Source organism: Trachypithecus francoisi, unplaced genomic scaffold (genome assembly GCF_009764315.1).
Source record: "Trachypithecus francoisi isolate TF-2019V2 unplaced genomic scaffold, Tfra_2.0 Contig00110, whole genome shotgun sequence".
Classification (NCBI taxonomy): Eukaryota; Metazoa; Chordata; class Mammalia; order Primates; family Cercopithecidae; genus Trachypithecus; species Trachypithecus francoisi.
Genome location: NW_022680476.1, coordinates 55574 through 82375, shown reverse-complemented (window position 1 = coordinate 82375; position 26802 = coordinate 55574). Strand labels below are relative to the sequence as shown.

General features: G+C 44.0%; 1 protein-coding gene across 1 annotated transcript in view; it reads left to right on the top strand.

Annotated features, from left to right (window-relative positions):
- TBC1D2B (TBC1 domain family member 2B) overlaps positions 1–26802 on the top strand; it is an 80590-nt gene that overhangs the window by 18439 nt on the left and 35349 nt on the right. The window contains exons 2-3 of the mRNA XM_033236808.1: positions 4897–5050; positions 15017–15185. Of these exons, the coding sequence (XP_033092699.1) occupies positions 4897–5050; positions 15017–15185 (323 nt within the window). The remainder of the gene's footprint in view (positions 1–4896; positions 5051–15016; positions 15186–26802) is intronic.

Below are 26802 nucleotides of genomic sequence, written 5' to 3'. Positions count from 1 at the left end.
GGCCTTTGCATTGGACCTTGAAGGGTGAGTAGGAAGGAGCTGAGGAGACTGGTGTTAGGGGAGACAAAATGCACACCCAGGTCAGGGAAACCTGCTCTGAAGAGGTGGCCTTTGCATTGGACCTTGAAGGGTGAGTAGGAAGGATCTGGAGAGATTGGTGTTAGGGGAGACTCGGAGCTGGCCTGGGTGAGGCATCAGACAGCACGCGCTAACACCTGGCTTCTTGCTGGGTGCTTGCCTAGAATCAGCTCTGGAGCTCTGCCTTGTCACTGTTTCTTCTAGCATGAGTGGAATGCCTGTCTGACTCTCCAGAACTTGGGACCACAGCATTTTAAATGATCATTCTGAGGGGTGGGGGGCAGATGGTGATCCTTCCTGGTCCTCATTCCTCTGGCGGGCATGTCTTTGGTGAATGCTGTGTGGTCCTGGTGGTAAGCTTCTGCGCTAACTGGCTCATTGTTACCAGCTGAGCTGAGGCTCAGCGGAGGGAACTCCTGGTGATAGACTCAGCAAGGCGTTGTCTGTGCAGCCAGATCACTTGAAGGTCCTACTCGCCCCACTTTGGGAGCACTGAATAAAGGCACTAAAGCTGTGAGCCAGACCAGCATATGCCTGGGTTCCTAAAGAATGTTGGCCTCTCCTTGGACATTAATGGACCATGGAGTGGTTGGAGATATGGAGGTGCCTGTTTAAAGAGAAGTTATCTTGAGTCATAAAGTGCTGTAGAAGAGCAATGGTGTTGGCTGCCCCAAGCCCCCATGGGGACCCCATGCCCTTGGCTTACGTTATAATCCTGAGGTCCTGTTCCTTGCCAAGCCAGATCTCCCACCAACTTTGGCTCTCAAAATGGAATATATTTGCCATTGTGGTGTAGACCAGCTCTGTTGAGTAAAGATAAGATGTGAGCCACATACATACTTTTAAATTTTCAAGTAGTCACATTAAACCGGTAAAATTAATTTTAATACTATTGTATTTAATTCAGTGCATCCAAAAGATTTTATCATGTGGCGCTGGCCTCCTCTCATGTGCTCAGTAGTCACGTCTGGCTAGTGGCTATTGTGTTGGACAGGGAAGATCTGAACCAATTTATTGGGACTGGGGCGATAAAGAGGCTGGTTTGTGATTATACATTTAATTAGGCCTGAGCCAAATCTCCATTTAGTCCTTCGCTGAAAGATACCAGATGGAAAACCCAGAGGCTTTTTGGATTTCTGCTGATTTTGCTGTATTGTACTTTTAGTGGTGCTCAGTCTTAGAACCTGTGTATGTTTCTGTCTTTGGGTTTCGGCTCTCTTCAGAAAAGGCCCTTTGGGGCTTTTATGTCAAAGCACATGCCCCAGAGACATTTCAGACAGCCTGGCCCCCAGCCTTTTACTAGCTAATTGGGGATTGAAGTAAAAAGTCTTCTAGTGATCTCTAGATTTTTTTTTTGAGACAGAGTCTCACTGTCGCCCAGGTTGGAGTGCAGTGGCACCGTGTCAGCTCACTGCAGCCTCCATCTCAGGTTCAAGCAGTTCTCCGACCTCAGCTTCCCAAGTATTACAGGTGCCCACAACCACGCCTGGCTAATTTAAAAAAATATTTTTAGTAGAGACAGGGTTTTCACCGTGTTGGCTAGGCTGGTCTCAAACTCCTGACCTCAGGTTATCTGCCTGCCTCGGCCTCCCGAAGTGCTGGGATTACAGGTGTGAGCCACCACACCTGCCTGTCTAGATTTTTGTTTTTTTTTTGAAAGGAAACAAACCCAGTTAATCAGTATCTAGATTAACTGCCTTATTGACCAGATTTTGCCCACCTTATTGACCGAATTTCTACAGTATGATAAAATAGCAGTCGTTGAAAGCATGTGATCTCAAAGTTTTGCCCCGGGAATTTAGTGAGAGATGACTCAGAGGTTACTAATTGTTTCCCAGTTAAATACTCAGAGATTTAAAGGGAAAAGGATTTCTTGTAAAAAGCAGATTTTTCATGGTGCCTGCATTGTCAGAGGCAGCTGGAGAGGTTGGTTCAGATCTGTCCTAGTGAGTGTGTGCCAGCTTCTCTGAGCAGCCTGTGGCTCCTGAGCATAAATAGAAACACAGCTGTGTGTGCAGGCTGAACAAGAGGAAGTAGAGCAAGTGTCTGGACGCCTCCCTGGCTGGAGCAGAAGGCTCCCAGGGTGCTTAGCTCATCCGTGGCATGGGGATGGAAGGGCCAGGTAGTCAGGGAGCTGGTGGGAGGACCAGACACATACATTCCCCCCACCCAAACACACAGTTGCCTCTAAGGGTGGGGGGTTTGGCAGACTGGGCTCACAGTATTGACTCCCTGTATGACCTAGACAAGTCACTTCCCTTTCTGGGCCTCTATCCACTCATCTGCAAAAAAAAGGGGGAGGACTGGGTGGGCTTTGGGCTCTGAATTTGGCTGTGGTTGTGTGTCTCAGTTCCTGACTTGCCTGGTGACTCTCCTCTCCCCTCCTGTGGAAATGCTTGTGTGCTCTTTGCTCTGCCCCAGGGCCAGGCTGAGCTCCTGTGTCTACCCTGCAACCAGCCTGCCGCCAAAACTCCAGGCTGCAATTCATGGATCTCTCAAGTGGGCTCATGGCCTCTGGCCTGAGCTAATCTCCTCCTTTATGCAAACTGTGCACCTGCCTTTCCCTCACCACCATTTTCACCAGCAGTACCTTTGTCTAATAATCTGATATGTGTCCTTCCCCAGTGCCCTGCTAAATTCCCCATTCCGTCTCTTTAGGAAGGCACACAAGTCCCTTCAGGGCCAGGTCCTTGCCGCTCACTGACCTCACCTCACTCCTGCTCTCTGACCTTTTCACTTTTGTAGACACTCCTCTCTCTTCCTGGAATCTATTTTCCTCTGGCCACTGCCTGCTTCCCATTTAAGACCAAGCTCTCCTGTATCATTTTCTGATTATTCATTCATTCACTATTCCTACATATATGTATTCAGTAAATACTGACCTACTGTGTGCCTGGCACTGAGCTAGATGCTAGAGAAATGGAGACAACTTGGAGTTTGTTTCTTGGAGAAGATAGACATTAAACCAATACTTTGAAGCTTTTAAACCTGCATGTGGCAGGTGTCATGAACTTTGAGTACCTTGTCCTTTGCTGCACCTCCCTCCTTGGCTCTTTGTCCTTCCCCAGTGCTCTCCAGTCACGCCAGCCCTGCCTCACCTGCTCTGCTTTCTGTCATAGCACTTAATGCAGCATGGAAATTACTGGGTGTTTTTTCCTGTCTTTCTCACTAGGCCAAGCCCCAGGTCTGGGTATCTGATAGGTGCTTGGCAAATGTTGGTTAAATGAATGGATGAAATGGCAACTTGGCTGATAGTTGGAAGAACTTTCTGTAAAATACCCAAATATCCTGTAATGAAGGCTTTTCTTTATCTGAGGCCAGGTATGCAAGTATCACTAAAAAGACTCAAGTTGTAGCCACAGCACCCAGAGGTTATCCTTTGTATCCTTTGCTTATAAGTAGTAGTAGTTTGTTTTAGGCCTGTCTCTTGCTGTCATGCCTACAGAGCCATTTTCTTCACTGCCTCTGATCTTGGGAACCACTGTGCCTGATGTCTGCACATGTCACTGGATGCCAGTGTTGATGAAGTTCCCATAATTGTGTCATGGCAGCCTTCCTTCTTCTTGGGACTCCTTTGCAGGGGGCAGCCTGCAGACCTTAATCCATACATGCAGTCTAGTTTGTTTATAGTTAGGTTCATTGTTCTGGGTCCTCTCCCCCATCTTGGTTGATTTTTTTAAATAATATTCACTCTGTGTGTATATAATTCTATGATTTTGGACAAATGCATAGAATCATGACTTTACCACCAGAACCATGATACAGAACAGTTCTGTCACCCACAAATTCTTGTGCTGCCCCTTTGTAGTCAGCTGCTCCCCTCCCTGCCAAGCCCTGGCAACCACCGATTTGTTTTCTCTTCTGACAATTTTGCCTTTTCAGGGTGTTACATAAATGGCATCATGTAGTATATAGCCGTTTGGGTCAGGCTTCTTTCACTTAGCAATATGCATTTAATATTTATCCATGTTGTAGGAATCAATAGTGTGCTCCTTTTTATTGCTAAATGGTATTTTATTGTATGGATGTGTACCACAGTTTTTTTTTTAATCCTTTCACCAGATGAAGTTCTCATTTTTTTGGCAATTATGAATAAAACCTCTGTACATACTTACATACAGGTCTTTGTGTGAATATGTTTTCATTCCTTTTGGGTGAATATGTAGGGATGGGCTTGCCAGGTCACTTGGTAAGTGTATGTTTAACTTTATAAGGAATTGCCAAACTGTTTTCTAAAGTAGCTGCACCAAGTTGCATTCTACCAGCAGCTTGTGAAAGTTCTAGCTGCCCTTCACCCTTGTCAATGACAATGCACTTGGCATTGTCAACGTTTTGAAATATTAGCCATTCTGATAGGAGTGCCAGCTAGTTTTTAATCTGCAGTTTTCTTTGTATACTCTCAGATGCTGATGGAGTTTAAATATCGTTATTTGATGTGATTTGGCAAGGCCATCATTCATACCTATGTAAGATTTTATTTCTGAAGATGGAATTTATAGTTGCTCAGAGCAAAAGAGCAGCAGTATTATCACACCTTCCTAAACAGTTTTGAGGAAAATGTTATGCTGCATTATTCTTTAATTTTAGAATTTAAAAAGACTTCTTATTAACTGGGTTCAATTCTTCATATCACAATTGCTGTTTGCTTGACCAACTCATCATGAGCAAAAGCTACTAATCTTGTAGCTGAAGTTTCCTTGATCTGTTCATCTTAACTCTCATGGCAAGCTGAACAGTCTGTACTCATGAGACATAATATTTTTTAAGCTCTTCATATTATTGGTGGCCATAACATGTTTTTCCCCTCCCTCTTTCTAGGCTCCCAATCGTCAACTCATGACTTACTGGTTACAGGAGCTTCAGCAGAAGAGATGGGAATATTGTAACAGTCTCGACATGGTCAAGTGGGACAGCAGGACCTCTCCAACTCCCGGGGATTTTCCTAAGGGTCTTGTAGCCAGAGATAACACCGGTAAGGCAAAAATAAAGGGGAGCTGGGTCAGTTATTTGTGTGAGCCATTCGATACCACATATGAACTTAGCAGTGAATGAAAATGATTTTAGAAAGAAAATAATAGTGATGCTACCTTATGAGTGGATAGCATTCCACAGTTACCCAGCGCCTCCATGTACGAAGCTTATGCAAGCCCAGTGATGGCCTTGGAATCAGGCAAGGCCAGTGTCAAGCATATGCAAGAGATGATACGACTAAGGTCAGCATGTAGTAAGTTATGGTGCTGTAAGTCTAGTTCTGACTGCAGGGCCAGCCTTTCTAGCACACCTAATGATGGAGCACTCGTGCCTAAATAATCATGCTTGGGCAGACTTGCCAAGATTAACAGGTGTTTGTATACACTAGGAAGGTATTCGCAAAACATTCTACTTATAATTCTTTAGTGTTTCTTAGGAAGACTTTAACCTTCAAACATTGATTTAGTTCTGTCCTGGATTCATGGCATTTCTATAACTCAGGGTAATCCCTGGCCATTTGCAGCATGGAGATAACCTCTAGAAAGAACAGGACAACAATTATTTGCTGCCCATCCTACCCCGCCTGCAAAGACTATGGAGATGGTACTATTTTTGGCCCCCGCTCTCCATACAGGGCAAAGAACACATCCAGAAAAACAAACAAATAAACACAAAAGCCTCCTAAGCTCAGAAGTAAGGTCTAAAAAGCCCAGGCCATCGTACTAGTATTTTTGGAAGACACATGGAGCATACATTAAAAGAAGTAGACAACAGTGAGGACTAGTTCTAACAGTTTCGTAAAGAGATGTTGTCAGCACTTAATAAAACCCGTGGGACCCTTTGCTCAGCAGAACACAGGGCTGCATACGAGTTGCCTGTCCCACCAAGGATGGTGTTGGCACATGTGTGGCTGATTTACTCCAGAAACAAATGCGTTCTTAGACAAATTTTTCATCTCCAAATTTGCCAGTCTTGTTTTTACTTGTCCCAGTATTTTTCAGTAGGTTAATCCTCTTATCAGTGAGAAATTACTATATATGCTTTGTACCTGTTGATATATTTTCTGTGAGAGTTTTTGAGTCACTTTCCCGACTGACTTAGCACTCTGACTATTCCAAGTTCTGAGGTCATGCCTTTATTTTCAACTTTCTGCCCCCTTATGTTTAGTTCAGGGTCAAGTCACTGGTAACTGAGTTGTTTTGAAAGCCACTCTTATAGTGCTTTTCATCAAAAGGAGCTCCTAACTGAGTGTCTGAGTCACTTGGAACATTTGGAAATCCTGTGAGAACAGGCAGTGTTCATGAGCATAGCCACTGCCTTTGGCACAGGAGGTGCTTGATTTGCCTCAGTTCCTTTGTTCTGAGGACACCAAGTGCTTCTTTCTAGCAAAGACTCAGGGATATTAAACCAAAAGGAGGATAAAGAAGTAATGCTTATCCCTCTAGTCTCTTTATAACAGCTGTCCTTCCTCCTTCTAAGCCAAAATGCTGTGATTGGAGAGCCAGAGAAAACATCTGAAGCCCATATTTGTTTCTCCTCCTTTGGTTTGGGGACTCCAGGTATCGAATTTAGCATTTGAGTAAATGCCCTCTGACATTTACTCATTCATTCAGCAGAGTTGGCACTCAAGATGAACTTTGTCCATCTCCTCACAGAATTTCTAGTCAAGCAGGGTGGTTGTGCAGATAAAAAATGAGAGAAATGTGAAATGTGAGGGAAGGGTGCATGCTGGTACCATGGGCTGTAAGTGGGCTGTGCATAGCTTCTGGCAGTTAGGGCCTCTCTGAGGAAGTGCATCTAAGCCAAGGCCTGGAGGATGGCTAGGAATTAGCTAGGTAGAGAAGCGGGAGGCAGATGACAGGGCTGGACTGCGGTGCCTTCCCAGAGCTGCAGCCAGGATGGCTACCGGCTGGAAGCAGTTGTGGGGTGGAAGTTGAACCTGGGGGCACACCCGGGACCCAGAGCCAGAGCTGGGGGAGAGCCTAGACTGCTGGCCTTGGGATTTTGGACTTTATCCTAAGAGCAATGGAGTGCCTTTGAAGATTTTATTGATAGAAATGACTGTAACTTTAGACTTCTATTAATTTTTAGATAGCTTCTGAGAACAAGGAATGAAACTTGGGCCCCAGAGCAGTATGTGAGACTATAATAGTTCAGGAAGTCAAAAAGTCTGAAGCAGGAAGTCAAAAAGAAAAGCTTGTATTTTAGACCCTTTTGTTTCATCATCAGAGATCAAATCCGGTTCAAAGATAAATTGTGTTGTGTTATATGGCAGTGCTCTGTGAAGTTTCTAAAGCCATGCTTGTAGTTATCTGCTCAGCTTAGCCTACTCTAGCAAGAATTAAAGAAGAGTGTTTTTATAACTGATTTGCATTAAAAATAAAATTTTTCCTAGTATTGTCTCGTGGTCACCCAGTTGTTTGGAACATTTTGGTTTGTAGTCTAATGGGCTTCACCCATCAGGACCCTCCTAGCGCCTAAAGCCCATATGGGGAAAAATATAGGGGATTAACATTTTCCACTGATAGCTAGTTGTGTATCTTAGAAGGCAGCTCTACCTCGTGGAAGAAGCCCTGTGGGCCTGTGAGTCTTGGAGATATTTACTAGTTGTCAGACTCTTAAGAAAGTCATTTATCCTGTAGTACAGGGGTAGGAAACTGTGGCTATGGGAATTGAAGTTTGTTCACCCTCCTTTGTAGTTGTTATAAGGATCAAATGGGAAACTGCATTGTTAAGTGTAAAGAGCCATATGTATGTGTATATACACATATATTATATATTGTATACATATGTATGAGATGATATCATTTTGAAAGGGTTAGCATTATGTTCAGCTGTAATTAACAAGAAACCTTCCTAATAAGGACTTACACATAGGGAGTAATTTGTCTCACATGATAAGCAGTTTATGGCTGGCATAGCTACTCACTAGTGCCGCTGAGGGGCCCAAGTCTCTGACTCTGTTTTCCATTGCTAGAGTGTATTAGCTTTCCTGCTCATGCTAGCTGCCCCTGGGGGTGGCACTTACATCAAAAAGCAGAATGCTTTCCCAGAAACCTGTGGCTTATGCATCGTTAGCTGGAACTGTCACATGGCCATTCCTAGCTGGAAGGAGTCTGGGAAGCCAAGTATTTTAGCTGAGCACATGGCCACGATCAAAACCAAGGTTTATAAGTAAGGAAAAGCTGGATTGAATATTCATTAAGGAGCCAGCACTGTCACATAGTTGCTTACATTAATTTTTTTTCTAGAATCTGTGTTAAGAGACTTTCCTGTGTGTGATTGGAACTTGCAGCTTTATTATTAGTCAATATCTGTTCTGTCTGCCTTCTATTTTGTAGCCTGTCCTCTGGAGGCATGCCATGCTTCAAATACCATTCCACATTGTCTTCTGTGTTTGGATAGATAAAGACCTAGTTTCAACACAAAAGAATAATTTGCATAAAGATACAATCAGGGGTCCACAAACCTTTATAGCTGTTGAGAATGAGGTAACTAGAACCCAAAGGAGGTGCCCATAAATGACTAATAGCCTCATTACAGGATGTATGTCTAGCACATTCTGTTTACTTCATTCCCCACATAAACTAATAAGAAAACAAGCCGGGGTAACAAGATCCTGCTTTTTTAAAAAAACTTCTTGAAAGTTCATGAGTACTAAAGCATTCATGGTCATAGCAGGCTCAAATGCCCAAGTGCCTGTTTGAATATGGATGGTATTTCTTGCAGAACATTGTATTGTGAAGACAGTTTGAAGGATGACCACACATTTCCTCCCCTGAAGCAGCTGCGTTGGGTAGTTGAACTGTTACACTCTTTTTTTTTTGGGACGGAGTCTTGCTCTGCCGCCCAAGCTGGAGTGCAGTAGCTGGATCTCAGCTCACTGCAAGCTCTGCCTCCCGGGTTTACGCCATTCTCCTGCCTCAGCCTCCCGAGTAGCTGAGACTACAGGCGCCTGCCTTGTCGACCGGCTATTTTTTTTTTTTTTTTGTATTTTTTAGTAGAGACGGGGTTTCACCGTATTAGCCAGGATGGTCTCGATCTCCTGACCTCGTGATCCGCCCGTCTCGGCCTCCCAAAGTGCTGGGATTACAGGCTTGAGCCACCGCGCCCGGCCTGAACTGTTACACTCTTAACAGCTTGTGTGCAAGGGGATGGCGTGGGAGGAGTAGCTGTAACTTTCAGTCCTCAAGCAGCCTGAGCAGTGCTCTCGGTGCAGGGTGCAGGGTGTAGAGGGCTGCCAGAAGGAAAGCTATTAGGTGGAATGCAGGCCCTGCGTTGGCAGTGCCACAGGAATTACACATCAACCTTTAATGTCATGATTCCATACAGAGATCAAGGAAGCTGTGCTTTCATGTAATCCTTGTAAAATGCAAAATGCCATCCGTTCTTGTGAAGTATCGGTAGTTATCAGCATTGTATCTGAGAGACAGCATGGAGAGAGCTTATGGGACCTTGAGCACATCATGATTTCCCCATCTGTGAAGCAAGATGCTCTCTGAACCAGGTTCCTTCTGGTTTGAAGGTTCTGTGAAAGTCAGGTTGTGAAAGAATGTGACTGTGGGAGGGAGGATGTGAGGGAGATGCTGAGTGGGGTTAGATTGCAGTTCTGTCTGGGAGGAGCCTGCTGGATAGGGTCGGAAAGGAGACTATCTGGAACAAGCTTGGAGTTTGGTGTCAGCAGGGACATCTTCAGCCTAGATTTGGTGGGACTTAATGCAGGTGAATACAGGGGTTGATGTGGCCGTGAATGGGGGCAGGGGCGGTGGCTGAGTCAGGTTGCAGGAAAACAGGGAGGAATGGGAAAGGAAAAGAGGGAAACCCCCACCCCAATTCAGGGAATCTGTCAGAGGCAAGGTGGCAGGAGAGAGGAAAGTCAGGAAGGATGATGAGTATAAATCCATTCAAGAACTGCAGGAGCCTTTGCTGCCTTCTGCCCAGTTGTTTAAACCCACAGAAGGCCTTTTCTCCCATGCCATGTTAGCAAGTTCCTGTCTTTTATGGATTAATTTGGTCATTTAACCAATATTCAGTCACTCCTGTATGCTAGGTGTTGGATATGCAGCTGTTAGCAAATCAGATAGAGGTTCACTTCTCACAGAGTTGTGTCCTTGATGGGGGTAGGAGACAGGCAGATGAATAATTAACCAGACATATGGACTGGCCTATGCTGGGGCCTGTCAGGACCCAGTGGTTTGCCGCCTCTTTTTTTTTGGTGCTTAGATGCACGCTGTGTTCTCACTTGGAAGATATTTCTGTTCCTCCTGACTGGTCCTTCACAATCTGTATTAAAACTCACATTGGTAAATAAAAAAAAAATTTTCAGGTTAAGCCCACCCTGTCTTTTGACTTTTCATAAAGATGCATATGGGGACAACCCTTTCCCAGTGTTCTTTTCTCCTTTCTTGGATACAGCTACAGGCCTGGGTTGAGTTTTATGAGAATTCTCCCACTGTACACAGTTCTGTGCTCTGCAGAAGTTGCTGGCGGAGCACCTAGGCCTAACTGAGACAGCAGGAGAGGAGAGGGAATACTCACTGAGGCAGTCCAGATGTAGGCAAGAGCCGCCCCTGTGCAGGGAGTCCCATTAGGAGGAGACTTTGAGCATCATGTTTTAGAATGCAGCAAGTGGGAAGGGCTGTTGGAGACCAGGGAGGCTGGAGACCAGGGAGGAGAAGCCAGCAGCTCCAGGGAGGCTGAGACTGCCCAGGGTCACACTGGATTTAGCGGCGGTGCTAGAATCAGAACCTAGGAAATGGGAACAGTGCAGTCGGAAACTCCCTCAGAGTTTTCATTTAGGCATTTGAAAATGTTTAAAAAGGACAGAGGTCTAAACACCAAAAACCGTCAGGCACAGACTTTCTTTCCCCACTGAAGCTGTAAGACAAAAGACATGTTCATGAACACCAGTCCAGCCTCTTAAAATCTTCGAGGAAATGTTGCCATGTCCTAGTTTGTGTTTTCCCTTAATGTCCTCCTTGAGGCGGTTCCCTGCATGCTAATGTTAGGACATGTATTGAGGAGAAGCCAGCAGCTCTGCTTTCACTAAGTACATCTCACATGGTCTCTTAAAAACCAAAAATCAGACAAAAATAACAGTTACAGCAAAAATGTATTAAGCTGGAAAAGAGCTTCTTTTTCAAGTCAGATAATTACTTTTAGAAATTGTCCTCCAACATGTTCCTCCCTGGTCTCTGGTCCCTTTTCTCCACCCCTCCCTGGGGCCTCTGAGTTCCTCAGGAAGTATTTCCAGTATGGGCTGTGGGTTGCTGCAAGGCCTGGGGTTTTCTTGGTAATAGGCACTTTGCCACGTAAGCATTTGACAGTCCAATCTCTCAGGCCGTTCATCACCTTGCTACTAACCCACACAGGAAGAAGAGGCCAGACTCAGCCTGTAGTAGAAATCCGTACAGTTTGTTGTGTTTATTTCCTGATTTGGCTTAGAATTGTGATGATTGTTGTAAGACCAGCCTTTGAAGTAAAGGAGTTTGTGCTGCGCCCATACTCCATGTACCTGTAAACTGACACACGCGCTCACCAACATTGAGCACGCCCCGCCCCCCCACTCCAGGTACTGTGCCCTCCTCTGAGGTACACTCATCTCTACCTGCCTTGCGATATTTGTATACTGCAGGGGTAGATGTCCGGGTTCTGGCTCTGGCTCTGGACTCTAGTGTCCTGATGGAGAAAGTAGGTAAGGAGACTAGACTGGATTAGTGGGGTTTGAACTTTTTTTTTCTTTTGTTTGCTGGAACCTCTTTTCCAAATGAAATCTTAAAGGGAACCCCAGTATATAAAAGGTGAAGAGAGGAACTGCTGAGGATGAAACTGAGCATGGGGCCCCCATCCTCTTCTCCCTCTGGAAGTCCCCCAGGCATCTCCTGGAACCCTAAGACTCAGAGGAAGGGTCTGGATCCCAAGGACTCAATGTATTTATTCTGTGGTGACTTGGAGCTTGACATGTTACTATTTTACTTTTGTCTGTCTCCTGGACGTGTTCTCCTTTATGGGGAAAGCTCTGTCTCATCGGTTGTTGTGCCCTCGGTGCCTAGTGGTTAATACATGATAGTAAAACCAAGAACTGGCAATCTGTGGTTATTTGTAACTTCTTGCCTCTTGACTCAAGAGGCTGCAGTGGAGCCACGATCACACCACTGCACTCCAGGCCTCAGTGACAGAGTGAGATCCAGTCTCAAAAAAGTAAAAAAAAAAAAAATAATAAAGTGTGGACTCTATTACCAAGCCTGTAATTCTTCTGTTCCCAGCACACCGTCTTGCTTTTCCTAGTCAGAACCCTACTGTAAGCCATGCATTGACTCTTCTGGTCAGAGCCAAATTACCCTGATAGATACACAGCAGTTGTTTACTCATGCCACACCCAAGATACTTTCCCAGTGTGTTTTTGAAGCCCTTCCCACACTTACTGGTCAAGTCAGAACCTGCCTACACAGTGCAGGCTCATCATGCGACATTCAGTACGTTGCTCTCCAAGTCCGAGCAGCCCAGGAACGCCTGCTCTCTGCTTCGTTTACCAGTGCTCAGTGACCTTTAGCAGAGACCTGTTCTTGCTGGCTCTGGTTTTGTGCTCCTCTGATTAGAAACGAATTTTTCTTGGCTGGGTACAGTGGCTTACACCTGTAATCCCAGCACTTTGGGACGCCAAGGTGGAAGAATTGCTTGAACCCAGGCATTCAAGACTAGCCTGGGCAACATGGCAAACCCTGTCTCTACAAAAAAACAAAACAAAACAAACAAACAAAAAAACCCCAGAAATTAGCCGGACATGGTGCGTGCCTCTAGTCCCAGCTACTTGGGAGGCTGAGGCAAGAGGATCTCACAAGCCTGGGAGGTTGAGGCTGCAGTGAGTCGTGTTCACTGAGATCCTATCTCGAAAGAGAGAAGAATTTTTCTTGAATATCAGTGGTCAGCAGTCAATTCTGATTTCACAGAAAGAGATGGTTGATTTTGTTGATACAGAGATACTTTAAAAAGAAGTGTAGATCAAATTGATTATTTTAAAGTAATATTGAATTCTGTTTACAAGCATGTCCTATTCTCAGAGAGATTATGCCATTTGGCATGGGAGAATTCTACCACTGAAACACCAGTGCAGATTATGTCATTTGGAAGAATACAAAGTATTTGTAGTTAGAAATGTTTTTATCAGCACAGTGGCTCATGTCTATAATCCCAGCACTTTGGGAGGCGGAAGCGGGTAGATCACCTGAGGTCAGGAGTTCGTGACCAGCCTGGCCAACGTGATGAAACCTCGTCTCTACTAAAAATACAAAAATTAGCTGGGCGTGGTGCCGGGTGCCTGTAATCCCAGATACCTGGGAGACTGAGGCAGGAGAATCACTTGAACCCGTGAGGAGGAGGTTGCAGTGAGCCAAGACTGCGCCATTGGATTCCATCCTGGGCAACAAGAGCGAAACACTCCATCCTGGGCAACAAGAGCCAAACTCCGTCTTGGGAGAAAAAAAAGAAAATTTTTTATCAAAAAAAAATTTTTTAAGTAACTTTTTATTATGGGAAGTTTTAAACATATACAAAGAATAACATAATATTACCTCCAGGTTTATTAGGTAGTTGCAGCAATAATTACCCCCTTTGTTTCATTGATATCCTGCTTTGTTATTTTGAAGCAAATAACATGTTACCTGAAGCAAATATTACTATGTATTTGTTAAGTAACAAAATACTGCTATTTTGAAGTAAATCCTGACCATCATATGATTTCCACCTTAACTATTTCAAAAGTTTACATTTTAAAGATGTGTTGTGAAGTTTCATCATGCCTTAGCATCAGTGTGTTTGCTTGTGAATTTACTGAACTGCTATTCTGTGATGTGCAAACTTTATTTTTTCAGTATCATTCTTTGCAAGTATTAGCAAATACGTTTATATTTGTATTTCTCCCACTTTCTTAGAGAAAAGATACCCTTGTATAATCTTTTTGTTTTATTTTGTTTTTTTGTTTGTTTGTTTTTCTTTTTTTTCTCTTTTTTGTTTTTTTTGGGTTTTTTTCTCTTCTTTATTTCTATTTTTTTCTTTTTTTCTTTTTTTCTTTTTTTTTTTTTTTTATTTTTTTCTTTATTTTTTCATTTTTTTTCCTTTTTTTTAGTTTTTTTTTTCCAGTTTTTTTAGTTTTTTTGTTTTGTTTTGTTTTTCTTTTCTTTTGGTTTTTTTTTTTTTTTTTTTTTGAGGCGGAGTCTCACTCTGTCGCCCAGGCTGGAGTGCAGTGGCCGGATCTCAGCTCACTGCAAGCTCCGCCTCCCGGGTTTACGCCATTCTCCTGCCTCAGCCTCCCAGCAGCTGGGACTACAGGCGCCCGCCACCTCACCCGGCCAGTTTTTTTTGTATTTTTTTTAGTAGAGACGAGGTTTCACCGTGTCAGCCAGGATGGTCTCGATCTCCTGACCTCGTGATCCGCCCGTCTCCGCCTCCCAAAGTGCTGGGATTACAGGCTTGAGCCACCGCGCCCGGCCTGGTTTTTTTTTTAATTTCATTCTCTCTCTTTTTTTTTTTTTATTTTTTATTTTTGTTTTGTTTCCCTTGTATAATCTGATCTGCACTTTGCTTTTCTTATATAACAGTTTATCCTGGAAATTGTTTCTTATCAGTACAGGTGATTGGACTTTGATGACGGGTTTATGGTGAGGGTTATTGGTCTACAGTACTGGAGGAAAATTCTAGCCTTTGCTTTCTCTGGGCCAACACTGTTAATACCTAGTGGTTTGAGGTATGTCACAGCCTTCCTTTGAGAAACATGGAGCTATTTAGATGAAAATGGTTTCAGAACACCAGAGTTAGCCACAGATTATATTTTTATATAGTATACATTAAAAATATACTATTACATAGTTTAATTTTTTATATAGTATATCAAGTCAGTGTTTTATGTGGGATGTCAAGTTTTGTGTGGAAGCTTTGAGTAACTGACATTTGTTTACCTTTTTCTTTTCAGATTTAATTTACCCACACCCAAATGCTTCTGCAGAAAAAGCCAGAAATGTCCTAGCTGTGGAGACTGTGCCTGGAGAGCTGGTGGGAGAACAAGCTGCAAATCAGCCCGCCCCAGGGCATCCAAATTCCATTAATTTTTACTCTTTGAAACAGTGGGGCAGTGAGCTCAAGTGAGTCTTTGGAAAGCAGCATATGAAATTGAAAATGGATTGTTTCTGATAATGTATGTTGTAATTTTATAAATGAGGTTATAAAACTATCTTACACTTACAAAGGCCTTTATTATTTACATCATACTTTCCCATATATCATTGTGGTTTTAGCTTGTATTACATGCTTATTCTGTGTCTGACACTATGCCAAACATTTTCACACTTACAGTTTAATTTAATTGCTCAACTCTGTGAAATAGGTCGTATGGCTGACATTTTACAGAGACTGAAACTGGCTGAAGGAGAGTATGTGTCTGAGGTCACAATTCTTCCAGGCTGCAGAGCTGGGGCTTCTTGTGCCTAGGGCCTAGTCCCCTCTCCAAGACACTGGGTTGGCCAGGTCCTGTGCTCTGGATTTCCATTCCCTGTTTGTGCATGGTCTAGTGAGAGTGGAGGTGGGTTGGTTTTTGTTTGGTTGGTTGGTTTTTATGAGATGAGGTCTTGCTGTGTTGGCCAGGCTGGTTTCAAGTCCTGGGCTCAAGTGATCCTCCTGCCTCAGCCTCTTGAGTAGTTGGGACTACAGGCAGGTGCAACTATGGTCGACTTGTTTTTTAAATAAGAACTTCATTGAGATACAAGTCCCACACTGTACAATTCACCTATTTAAAATGTACAATTCAATGATTTTTGGTATATTCACAGAGTTGTGCTACCATCACCATAATCAATTTTTAAATATTTTCATCGATCCAAAAAGAAACTCATTACATTAGCAATTCCTTCTCATTTCCCCCAACCCCTTCTCCTCTGTCAACCCTCAACCGTAGGCAACTCCTATCTGTATGAATTTTTTTTTTTGGTGGGATTTTTGTTTTGTTTTGTTTTGTTTTAGACAAGGTCTTGCTCTGTTACCTAGGCTGGCGTGCAGTTGCATGATCATGGCTCACTGCAGCCTTGAACTCCTGAGCTCAAGCATTCCTCCTACCTCAGCTTCCAAAGTAGCTGGGACTACAGGCGTACACCACCATGCCCGGCTAATATTTTAATTTTTTTTTTTTTTTTTTTTTTTGTAGACACAGGGTTCTCTCTATCTTGCACAGGCTGGTCTCAACTTCTGGGCTCAAGCAATCCTACCTTGGCTTCCCAAAGTGCTGGGATTACATGAGCCACTGTCCCTGGCTTATGAGTTTGTTTATTGTGGACATTTCATATAAATGGCACTGTATATACCTTGTGTCTGGCTTCTTTTGCTTAGCATAATATTTTCAAGATTCGTCCATGTTATAGCAAGTATCAGTGCTTCATTTCCTTTTATGGCCAAATAATATTCCCATATATGAATGTGCCATATTTTGTTTATCCATTAGCTGGGTGTGGTGTGGTGGTGCATGCCTGTGATCCCAACTACTTGGAGGCTGAGGTGGGAAGATCACTTGAGTCCAGGAGGTCGAGACTGCAGTGAGCTGAGTTCGCATCACTGCACTCCAGTCTGGGGCGACAGGGTGAAACCCCGTCTCAAAAAAAATAAAAAATAAAAAAAGAGAAAGATTGTAGAGGCAGTGCGTTGTGGGAGACTTGGAAGTTTCTTGCTGTCCCGTAGAGCCCGGGCCAGCGGTCACTGTGCAGTTGGCCGTTCTCTTGCTGTCCCGTAGAGCCCGGGCCAGCGGTCACTGTGCAGTTGGCCAGCTGAGCTCCATAAGAGGTCCCACTGGTTTTTCAGGGTGGGGCTGGGGTGTTCTTAGAACACACTGTTTTAAAAAGTAGCCTCTTTGCTGTAACTGCTTTCTTTTTTGTACGTTCATGGTTGAATTCAGTATGATAAAGTTATTCTCTGTGTGTTTTTAGTTTTTAAGGCATAGGTTTGTGTTGAAGCTGAGTAGGATGTATAGGATATATACAGGTTATATTGGAGCTCAAATGTCAGGGATACTGAGACCTCAGAAGACCAGCACTTGTGAGGGTGGTCACTGTAGTGGGCCCTGCCTTCCTTCCTCATCCTGGCTCATGGCTGCAGTCCCACCTTCTTGGTCCTGCTCTGCTCCCATCCATCTGCTTTCTGCTGTTTTCTCTCTTCAGACAGCTCTGATCATGTTATCTCCCTACATTAGAAGCATCGCTGATAGACCTCAGCCTGCAAGTGCAGCTTCAGACTCTTTGGTCTGATATTTGACGTTCTCAACGATATGACTTTAGTTTCTTCCTTGGGCAGCTGCTTCCCAGTATTAGCACTTCGTGAGCCTCTGTTCTGCCCATTGTGTGCCTTCCTCTTCATCTCAGAACCTCTGCTCACCATGTGCCTGTCTGCCCTGTGCCATCTAATTAAGTCCCAGTCATCTCCCACCAGGTGATGGGGAGGGATCAGCCGGGAGGCACAGTGGGGCTGCCTTCCCTGGGTACCTGCAACTAGAGAACCACTGGTTTCCTCTGTTTCAAAGTATTGGGCTTCTCAGGAAAGAAAGGGATCTGTGCTCCTAAAAGTGTCGAAAACCACTGAGAGCTTCCCTTCATTCCACATGTTAAAAGATTGAGGCTTAGAGAGGTAGTGACTTGCTCAAGATCACATAGCAAGTGTGTGGCCGAGCTGAAACACACACCCAGGTCTCCTGATTGGGGACCCAGTACTCCTTCCCCCTTTCATCATAAGAATACATTTGGGGGACTATTAGTTTGCCAGAGGTGTGTCATCTGCCCTCAAAGTGAGATAATGGAATGAGGTGGAAACAGACCTGTAATGCTGGGTGCTTTCCATGTCCTTGAGCATAGGAACATGGATGATGATTGAGTGCCTCCTGCCTGGAAAGTGAATGCCTGTCACTTCTACCTGTCACAGCTGACAGATCACATTCAGTGTGAAACATCACTAGGAGTTATCTTCTATCAGCTCTGCCTTTGCCGTGTAACACAGTGATTAAGAACCAGGCTGCGTGAGTTCAACTCCCAGCTATGCCACGTAGTAGCTGGATAACTTGGGCAAGTTACTGAATATACTGTGCCTCCGTTTCTCACTTGTAATATGAAGATAATAATCATACATCATGAGATTGGTAGCATGATGATGAGTTCATATGTGTACACTGCTTAAAATAGTGCCTGGCACTTAGGAAGTACTAGTCAAGAGTTAGTTGTTGCTGTTGCTGTTGCTGGTGGAGGCACAGCTCATGACAAAGCCTTTCTTCACAGAGGTTTTTGGGACCACATTCTGTAGACACTAATGCTTATTGACTGGCATATGAATCTTAAGTGTTTATGGTTTTTTGTTTTTCTTTTGTTTGTTTTTGCTTATGGCATGCTTTATGAAGTTTTAAATAAAATGCCTTAGGTGCATAGACAGACTTTAATGACCCTAAAAGAGGTTCCTGTATTATAAATGAATGGCTCAAAAATTGTATTTTTTAATGCACTCAAAATGCTGTCAACATTATAGTCAAGGCTTAAAAGATAAATGAAGGTTTATTTATTATTTTATCCTATTTATCAGTATAGTTGAAACTCTCTTAACTAGCTCCCCTGATGAACTGACATTTTAAGTTTCCTCAGTAGAGCCATGGTCCTCACTGACTGCATGAGACCAAATGGGCCACTTCAGGGCACCTGTGCCCCTGCTGCCCCCAGCTGAGCTACAGACCTACCAATAATCAGCTGGGTTTGTTCCTCACTGGTTAATGCCCGTTGTACTTATTATTGTAATTATGTAATTTAATGGGATATTTATTAAACCCATGAAATATAAAAAGGAATTGTTGTTTCTAGGAAAAATAAGTTGAATGCTTAGGGAAACTTTGATAAAGGAGAGTCACTAAAAAAATTGCCATGAGAATGTGGGTGACATGATTGTGAAAAATCAGAAAAGAAAACTTGAAAGCCTGTAAGATTTTATGCTTAGATTGTTTCACAACTGTTAGGCCTTGTTCCACTTTCTAATAAGAAACAAAACAAAACTGGAAAAATTAGTTGATGTCTTAATGGATGTGATTTGCCCAAGAAAGATAACAGAGAACTGCAGTTAGTATCCCCAGATTAATTTCTGCCTCCCTCCCTCCCTCCCTCTTTTCTGTTCTGTTCTGTTCTTTTTTCTTTTCTTTTCTTTTTTCTTTTTTCTTTCTTTCTTTCTTTTTTCTCTCTCCCTTCCTTCCTTTTCTTTCTTTCTTTTCTTTCTTTCTCTCTTTCTTTTTCTTTCTCTCTCTCTCACTTTCTCTTTCTCCCCTTCCTTCCCTCCTTTCCTTTCCTTTCTTTTCCTTTCTCCTTTCTCCTTTTTCTCCTTTTTTCCTTTTTCTCCTTTCTCTCCTTTCCTTTCCCTTTTCTTTTCTTTTTTCATTTTTTGAAACAGGGTCTCTACTTTGTCACCCAGGCTGGAGTGTAGTGGCACGATCTTGGCTTACTGAACTCTTGAACTTCTGGGCTCAAGTGATCCTCACACCTCAGCCCCGCCAAGTAGCTAGAACTTCAGGCGTGTGTCACCACGCCCAGTATCCCCAGATTCCAAGAAGAGGCTTTGGCTGGCGTGTATCAGTAGACTGGCAGATGAGTGCACATTTACATATACCTTTACAGGTGCTTGTGTTTAAGTTCCTTTTATATGGATTCCTGCTTTAACCACATTTTTCATTTAACTTATCAATAGTCCAAATCACACCAGGTGAAGGCACTAGGTCTCTGCTGAAATTCTGGCCAGTCCATGTGTGTATGTGCATGCTCATGGGTAGGAATGCACAAGCATATGTGAGAAAGCGCATGCCTGAGCGCACGTGTGAGCGTGCATCGGGAGCCTGTGTAGTGGTTGAGCATGTATTTTCAGTGTATGTAGGAGGTGTGCTTAGGCTGCAGCAGTGCTGACAGCAGTCAGCAAAGTTCTGTGGCTTTGTGGCCTGGACTGTGCGCCCACCTTTGGGTGCTAGGCAGGGCCTGATGTGGACCTCTGGCTCCTGGGGTCCAGCTCTAGTTCTGTTCAAGAGTGGGGTCACATTGTAGATATTTCTGTCAGCCCAGGTTTTGGAATCCCAGTCCTGCTACTTATTGGGTATGTGATGTTGAGCTGGTGACTTAACTTTTCTGAGCTTTATTTTCTCCATTAGTAAATTGCATGCACACAATTTACTAATGTGTAAAGCAGGAAGGAAGGCGACTTGCTCTTGGGCCCATGGAGTTTCAGCAGTTGTGGGAAGTTGGCTGGGGTCTGTGTGTGTTTCTGCAGTGGCACAGTGGCACCTGGTCTTCTCTCATAACTCCCAGGATCATGAAGTTGTGCTTAGCAGTTGTGTCCCAGCAGTCCTTTTTGTCTTGATCCATTCACACGCTCCCGGGGACCCACATATCAGAAGGGCTGCCAGTGTATGACACTGTTCTATGGAAATCACTGAGGTCATGAGAGGACCAGTGGCTTTGGCCTGTAGACTCGGAGACCTTTCACCATGACTTAGCATGGGAAGCCGAGGCTCAGAGAACTTTAATGTCTTGTCCAGGGCCACCGAGGGAGCAATTAGGCTGTGTCTCCTGTTGTATTTAGAGTTGGGGGCTGAGGAAGGGCACCTGTCTGCATCCTCTGCCGGTGCTGGGTCCACCTGTTGCAGGGACCCAATTCTAAGGGACTTGAATCAATTCAATCAACTTCCTCAGCCTTTCAGAGGTTTCTTATTACCTTAGGCTGAAGGCTGTGCTACTGAACATGGCCTTCAGGGTCCCATGGGGTCTGACCGCTGTCATTTCCTCTGTTGCAGGCCCACTTGACTTCTTTCAGTTCTTCAGATGTCTGTCTTCCCGACAGGCCCTGCCTCAGGCTGTCCCATTGCAGGGAGGGGTCTCTTCTCCAGTTACTTCTGCTCATTCTTTCAGAGAAGCCTTCCCTATTCCTCCCACTCCTCACTACTGTGCTTCTCCTTCACAGCCCTTACCGCCACGTGTAGTTTCTGTATTTCTTTGTGTACTTGTCTGTGGTCCAGCTCCCTTGCAAGGCTGGGAGCTCCATGGGGCAGGGACCCTGTTTGTCTTGTCTCTGGTTTACTCCAGTACCTCACACTGCCTGGCACATGGTGGGTGTCCGGCACTGACTTGAGGAAGAGTGATGAGGGAAGGCTCCAGACCCTTCCAGGGGCAGAGTTGCTCTGCAGCTCCTGCTCCCGCTGCTTGGGGGCTTGTCATCCTCTGCCCTTTATACTTGTGGGGGGTCTGCCCACACCCACCTGCCCTTGTGCCACACTCCCTTCCCTAGCAGGACGACACTTCCTCTCAGCACTTTTCTTTCTGTTTGGCCTCCTGGGCAGGATGTTACCTTCTGACACAGCATTGTTCACTTTTTTGACTGGGAATTGACAGAAAATACACATCTTCATATGTAAATGTATACTATTGGCATGTACATAAAACTGAAAGAAAAATTTCACTACTACATATAGTAAAGCTAAGTAGTATTTTCTCTTTTAATACTAAAAAAATGCTTGTCATGACCCTCAAAATTGATTTCGCGACTCCTTAATTTGATGTCCTGGCCCCCAGTGGGTCATCACCTGCATTTGAGAAGCCCATTCTTCAGGACTGCCTGGCTGTGCAGCTGGCCCTGCCTCCCTCGCCACTGCATCTTCGTCTCCCCTCCACTATGGGATGGGGCTGAAGATGTTCCCTCGGGTAAGAGGCTGTCCCTCCCCACTGTCAGCTGTTTAAGGGGCTTCAGGAAGACAGGCAGGCGAGCCTGTGACTCCTCTGCCACAGGGGCTATAGGGTGCAGTTCAAGGCCGAACCCAGCATGTCACACCTACCTGGGTGCATCAGGAAGAAGTGCTTATTCTTTGCAGTGTGGGTTGTGGGAGAGGCTGGTGATGGTTTTGCTGTGAAGATGAGTTTTGGCTTAAAGGGCTTGAGAGATGGAGAGGGATTGTTCAAAGGGAAATGCAAATGCCGGGACACCCATGCAGAGGCAAGGAAGTCAGAACAGGGTGGCATGGGTTCTGGTGCCAGATGCGTAGGGTGCTAAGGGGGTGAGGATAGAAGAGGAGCTGAGGAGGCCAGGGACTCCCAGGGTGAAGGGGTGGGGGTGTCCACCCTTTGGGCAGTAGGGAACCTGTAGAACTGTACCTGTCTATACGTTCTACAGTAAGAATATTGTTTCTTAGATGTTTGGTTTCTTTGAGGCTGTGCATGTTTATTAGGTGTTTGCTCTGATGTCTTAGAATTGGAAGGGTGATGTACTCATCTGTCCAGGTAAATGTCTAGAGTATTTTGGGAAGGGTCTTTCTGATGACACCTTTCCAGGTCCTCAGGACAAAAAGACATCATATCAGAAGTAAATATATTCTGACTTTGGACATTAATGCTCCAAACTTGAATGCCAGCTGAAACCTAGACCACAACAGAAAGCAACCTATCAAAATCCTCGGTTTGAAGGGCAATAGCTTATTGGAGAGTAACTGCATTAATTTACTCTGGCTGCTATAACAAGTGACCATAAAATTGGTGGCTTAAAACAACACATATTTATTCTTTGATCGTTTGGGAGGCCAGAAATTCAAAACCAGCTTCACTAGGCCTAAGTTAAGGTGTTGGCAGGACTGCTTTCTTCAGAGGCTCCAGGGCAGAGTTAGTTCCTGGCCTCATGCAGCTTCTGATGGCTGCTGGCATTCCTTGGCCTATGGCTGCCTTGGTCTAAATCTCTGCTTCCCTGACCACATTGCCGTCTCCTCTTCTGTAGTTGAATCTAGGCCCACTCCCCAGATAACAGTATTGATCCATTCGTGAAGACTGAACCTTCATGGCCTAATCACCTCTTAATGGTCCTACCTCTTAATACCATCACAATGACAATTAGATTTCAACATGAATTTTGGAGGAGATATTCAAACCATAGCAAGTGACCTGACTTGCAGGCCTGCCACCTGACAGCTTCCCCATTTGGCCTGCCTTCTTAGTTGTGTGTTTGTACTTCATTGCAATAAGCATACATGCGTATAAAAAGAAAAATCAGTCATTGCTGAGGGGTACACAGTTAAAAGTGAAAGTCCTTTTAAGTCCACTTCTCAGGACTTAAAAGTTCATAAGTCACCACTAGAACTGAAGGTACTTATATCTGCACCCTGAACTTTGCTCTGTGTGTATGTGATTTACACAGAGGGATCGTACAGTATCCACCATGTCAGTGCATAGCTACCTCAGTGACTTAGAATGCTCAGTCTTCCCTCAGACATGGCTTCTCCGTATTTACCGTGTCATGAGGCCCACTTGGACCAGAGCTGTGCTCTCACCAGCAGGTGGGTCAGGAGGAGTCAGCAGTGGTGGGGAGTGTAGGGCTACCTGCCGTGCCCCTTTGAGCTGACACATTATATAGGCACTTACTGGAATGTCCAAACTTATTACCCTTACTAGAGCTCTTGTTCTGACAGAATTCAGTTATAGGAATGTGCCCTAATTTATTTAAGCAGTTTCCTAGCCATGGACATCTGCTTGTTTCTACTTTTCTGTCATTTCAAATAGCATTGTTCTGATATTCTTGTACATATGTCTCTGTGCCCTTGTGAGAATATATTTGAGGAATTAATTTGTAGAGGAGGAAATATTGAGTCAGCTTTGTTGAGAGGGCTGTTGCCAGTCAGAGGAAACCCCTCTACACGACCTCCTCCCTGCCCCCCACCTTCATTTCCCTTAACAGGGCCTGTAGTCTGGAGGGAGGGAGGGAGCTGGAAGCCTGCCTCCCTCCTGTGCGTAAAGGGAGTGGTAGCCTGCCTCCCTCCTGTGCATAAAGGGAGTGGTAGCCTGCCTCCCTCCTGTGCACAAAGTCCTGGCAAGTGCAAACCTCTGCCTCGGCAGTGTTGTCCCCCTGCTGAAGAGGTTGTGGTGTGGCCTGAAACCTGGCTGTGCAGGTGGTTTGTGGAGGGGTTAACTCGGAAGAAATTTGATGGAACATTTCCCAACAATTCTGTCAACTTGTAAATTCTAGCTGGTTATCAGAATTCAAACGAATGTCGAACAAGTTATGACTGTTTTAGTTAGACATTTTAAACTGTGCAGACTTCCACCTGGAAAGAGGTTTTCTTAATGATACAGATTGCTGGCGTTTGTTTTAAAAAGCTCAGGCTGACCACTGCCCCTAACAAGGTGCTGTTTTGCTGCTTGGTGGTGCCTCACTTTCTATTTCAGATCAGAGCAGCTGAGTGTTTATAGGTGGGTACCTGGCACAATGCCTGGGGGAACACAGAAGGCCTCTCAAAGATCTGTCAAATGAGGCTGGGGTCTTTAAACAGCAAATACTGTCATAGAACAGCCTCTAACACCAGTTAAAAACCCTCCATTTAAACCAGCTATGAACTCCACATGGAGTGCACAGGCAGGACACGTGATTGCCCCTGAGGCCTCTGTAGGCCAGAGCAGATAGGGTGAGTGTATCTGAGAAGTCTGCACTGTAATGGCCCCCTTGTTGCACAGTCCCAGAATTGGGTTTCGCCACATAAGAGCAAAAACAGGAATTGCCTGTATATTGTTTCAGTTTCAAGAGGCTTTCACTTTGAGCCTGATTCCATTTCTCTGTTACCCAGGACTTGACAAGTAGCACCACGCCTCCAGCAAGGCTGTCCCTCAGCTGCAGGTGAGAGCACAGCAGTGTACGACTCAGGCTTGCAACAGGCTGGAAACCCAAAACCGCTGCGGGAGGAAGGAGGGTGTGTGGCAGTTCTAAGTCATTGCAATTACTGTTCTCTCTCTCCAGGCCCTGTGGGGGTGTTCCTGCTCTTATTTCTCTTTCCTGCGTTCACCCTTTAGGAACCAGAGCTGAGGAGCACAGTTTGACGGCTAGGGCAAATGGCAAGGAGAATTTAACTCCTAAAATTGACAGTGGTGGTAATCACATGCCACCTGAGAGAAGGCTCCCGTGGGATCCTTGCCATAGGCAGGGCCACTGAAATGTCATGGTGCAGTGGGTCCAGTGGTGCCAGTGCTCTGTGAAGTGATGAACCAGTCATGTCAAAAAAATGAACAGAAGTATAGCCAGCATTTGTGAGAGTTTTCTTTTTGAGCAGCTATTTAGAAATGGTTTTCTCTACAATTTTATAATTTTTATAAAATCAGACTTTATACGGTATCTTGTTCATTGGGTTACCATGGGGAATTGACTAGAATCCTTCTATGCAGTTGTCTGTGAAGATGTGTGGCACAATGCCAGGCTCTAGAAGAGACAAGAAATAAATAGCATGTGCAAGATGCTGTATGTTGTTTACCAGCTCCCTCTTGGTCCTAAGTAAATAAACTACGAGAAGGGGAGTGTCAGTTCTAAACAGGCATAATTGCTGGTTCCTGATGACTGTTAAAGCAGTTAGCCAAAGGCCATGCATCCATAAGCTGTGATAACGTGATGAGAACATAAGCGTGTTATATAATTTCTCTGTATTCTTCTGAATGTTTAAAGTACAAATAAAAGGGAAAAAGATATGCTTTAAAAAACACATTGAGAAATGACTGTTTGAATGAGAGTATCATCTGTCTGATTCAAACTAGAGATAAAGCTGTCTTTTCCCCCCTTGCCTTTAATCCACCTCAGAAAACAGCAAATGATACATTTTTTCCTCTTCCTTATTTGCATGTTTATTTTAATAACTTTATTGAGTTATAATTTACCTTCAATAAGTTCACCTATTTTAGGTGAATAGGCTGATGAATTTAAGAAATTATACACAGCAATGTAAATACCTCCATGATAAAGAAAAATAGAACATCTCTACACCTTTAAAAATTCCTTCACTCTCCTTTGCAGTTGATCCCTTCCCTTAATACCCAGCCCTGGGCAACCTCTGATCAGCTTTCTGTCACTATAGCTTTGACTTTTAAAAATTTTTATGTAAATGGAATCATACTCCGTGTAGTCTCCTGTGTTTCTTCTTTCACTTAATATAATGTTTTGGAGACTTACCTATATTGTTTGGTGGTTTCATATTTCATTCCTTTTATTGCTTTAGGGATAACTATGGATCTATTAAGTAAGAGAATATAAGCATTTACGTGTGTGTGCATATAAGTAAGGTGGTTCACGTGAGCATGTCCTCTCCTCACCACTCCACTTACCAACTGCACAAATGAATTAAGATGTCTCTTCATAGTGAACACATGCCTCTTACCTTTTGACAGTTTAACTATAAAAATTTGACTGTTCCTTTATTTCTTTTGCAAATTAGGGTTATACTTAAAACTTTAAACATTATTTGTATTAGGCAATTTGATTATGATATGCCTTAATACAGTTTTCTTCATGATTTTTGTGCTTGAAGTTTATTGAGCTTCTTCTATCTGTGGATTGATAGTTTACATCAGATTTAGAAAAAATTTTGGTCATTATTTCTTCACATACTTTTATTCCATCTCCTCCCCTTCTCGTCTCCTTCAGTGACCAGCTCATTGGTCCATCCATCCTTCTTTGTTTCATTTGTCATTTTTCTGTTTCATTTTAGGTCATATTTCTGTCTCATTTTAGGTCATTTCTATTGCAGGGTCACCAAATTTTCTAGGCTTTCCTTCCACAATGCCTAGTCTGCTCTTGTTCCCATTTGACATGTTTCTCATCGTAGGCATTGTAGTTTTATTTTTGGAAATTTGATATAAATTTTTTTTTTTTTAAATTTCTATGTCTCTAAGATGTTCATTCTTTTTTTCTAGCTTCTAGAACATA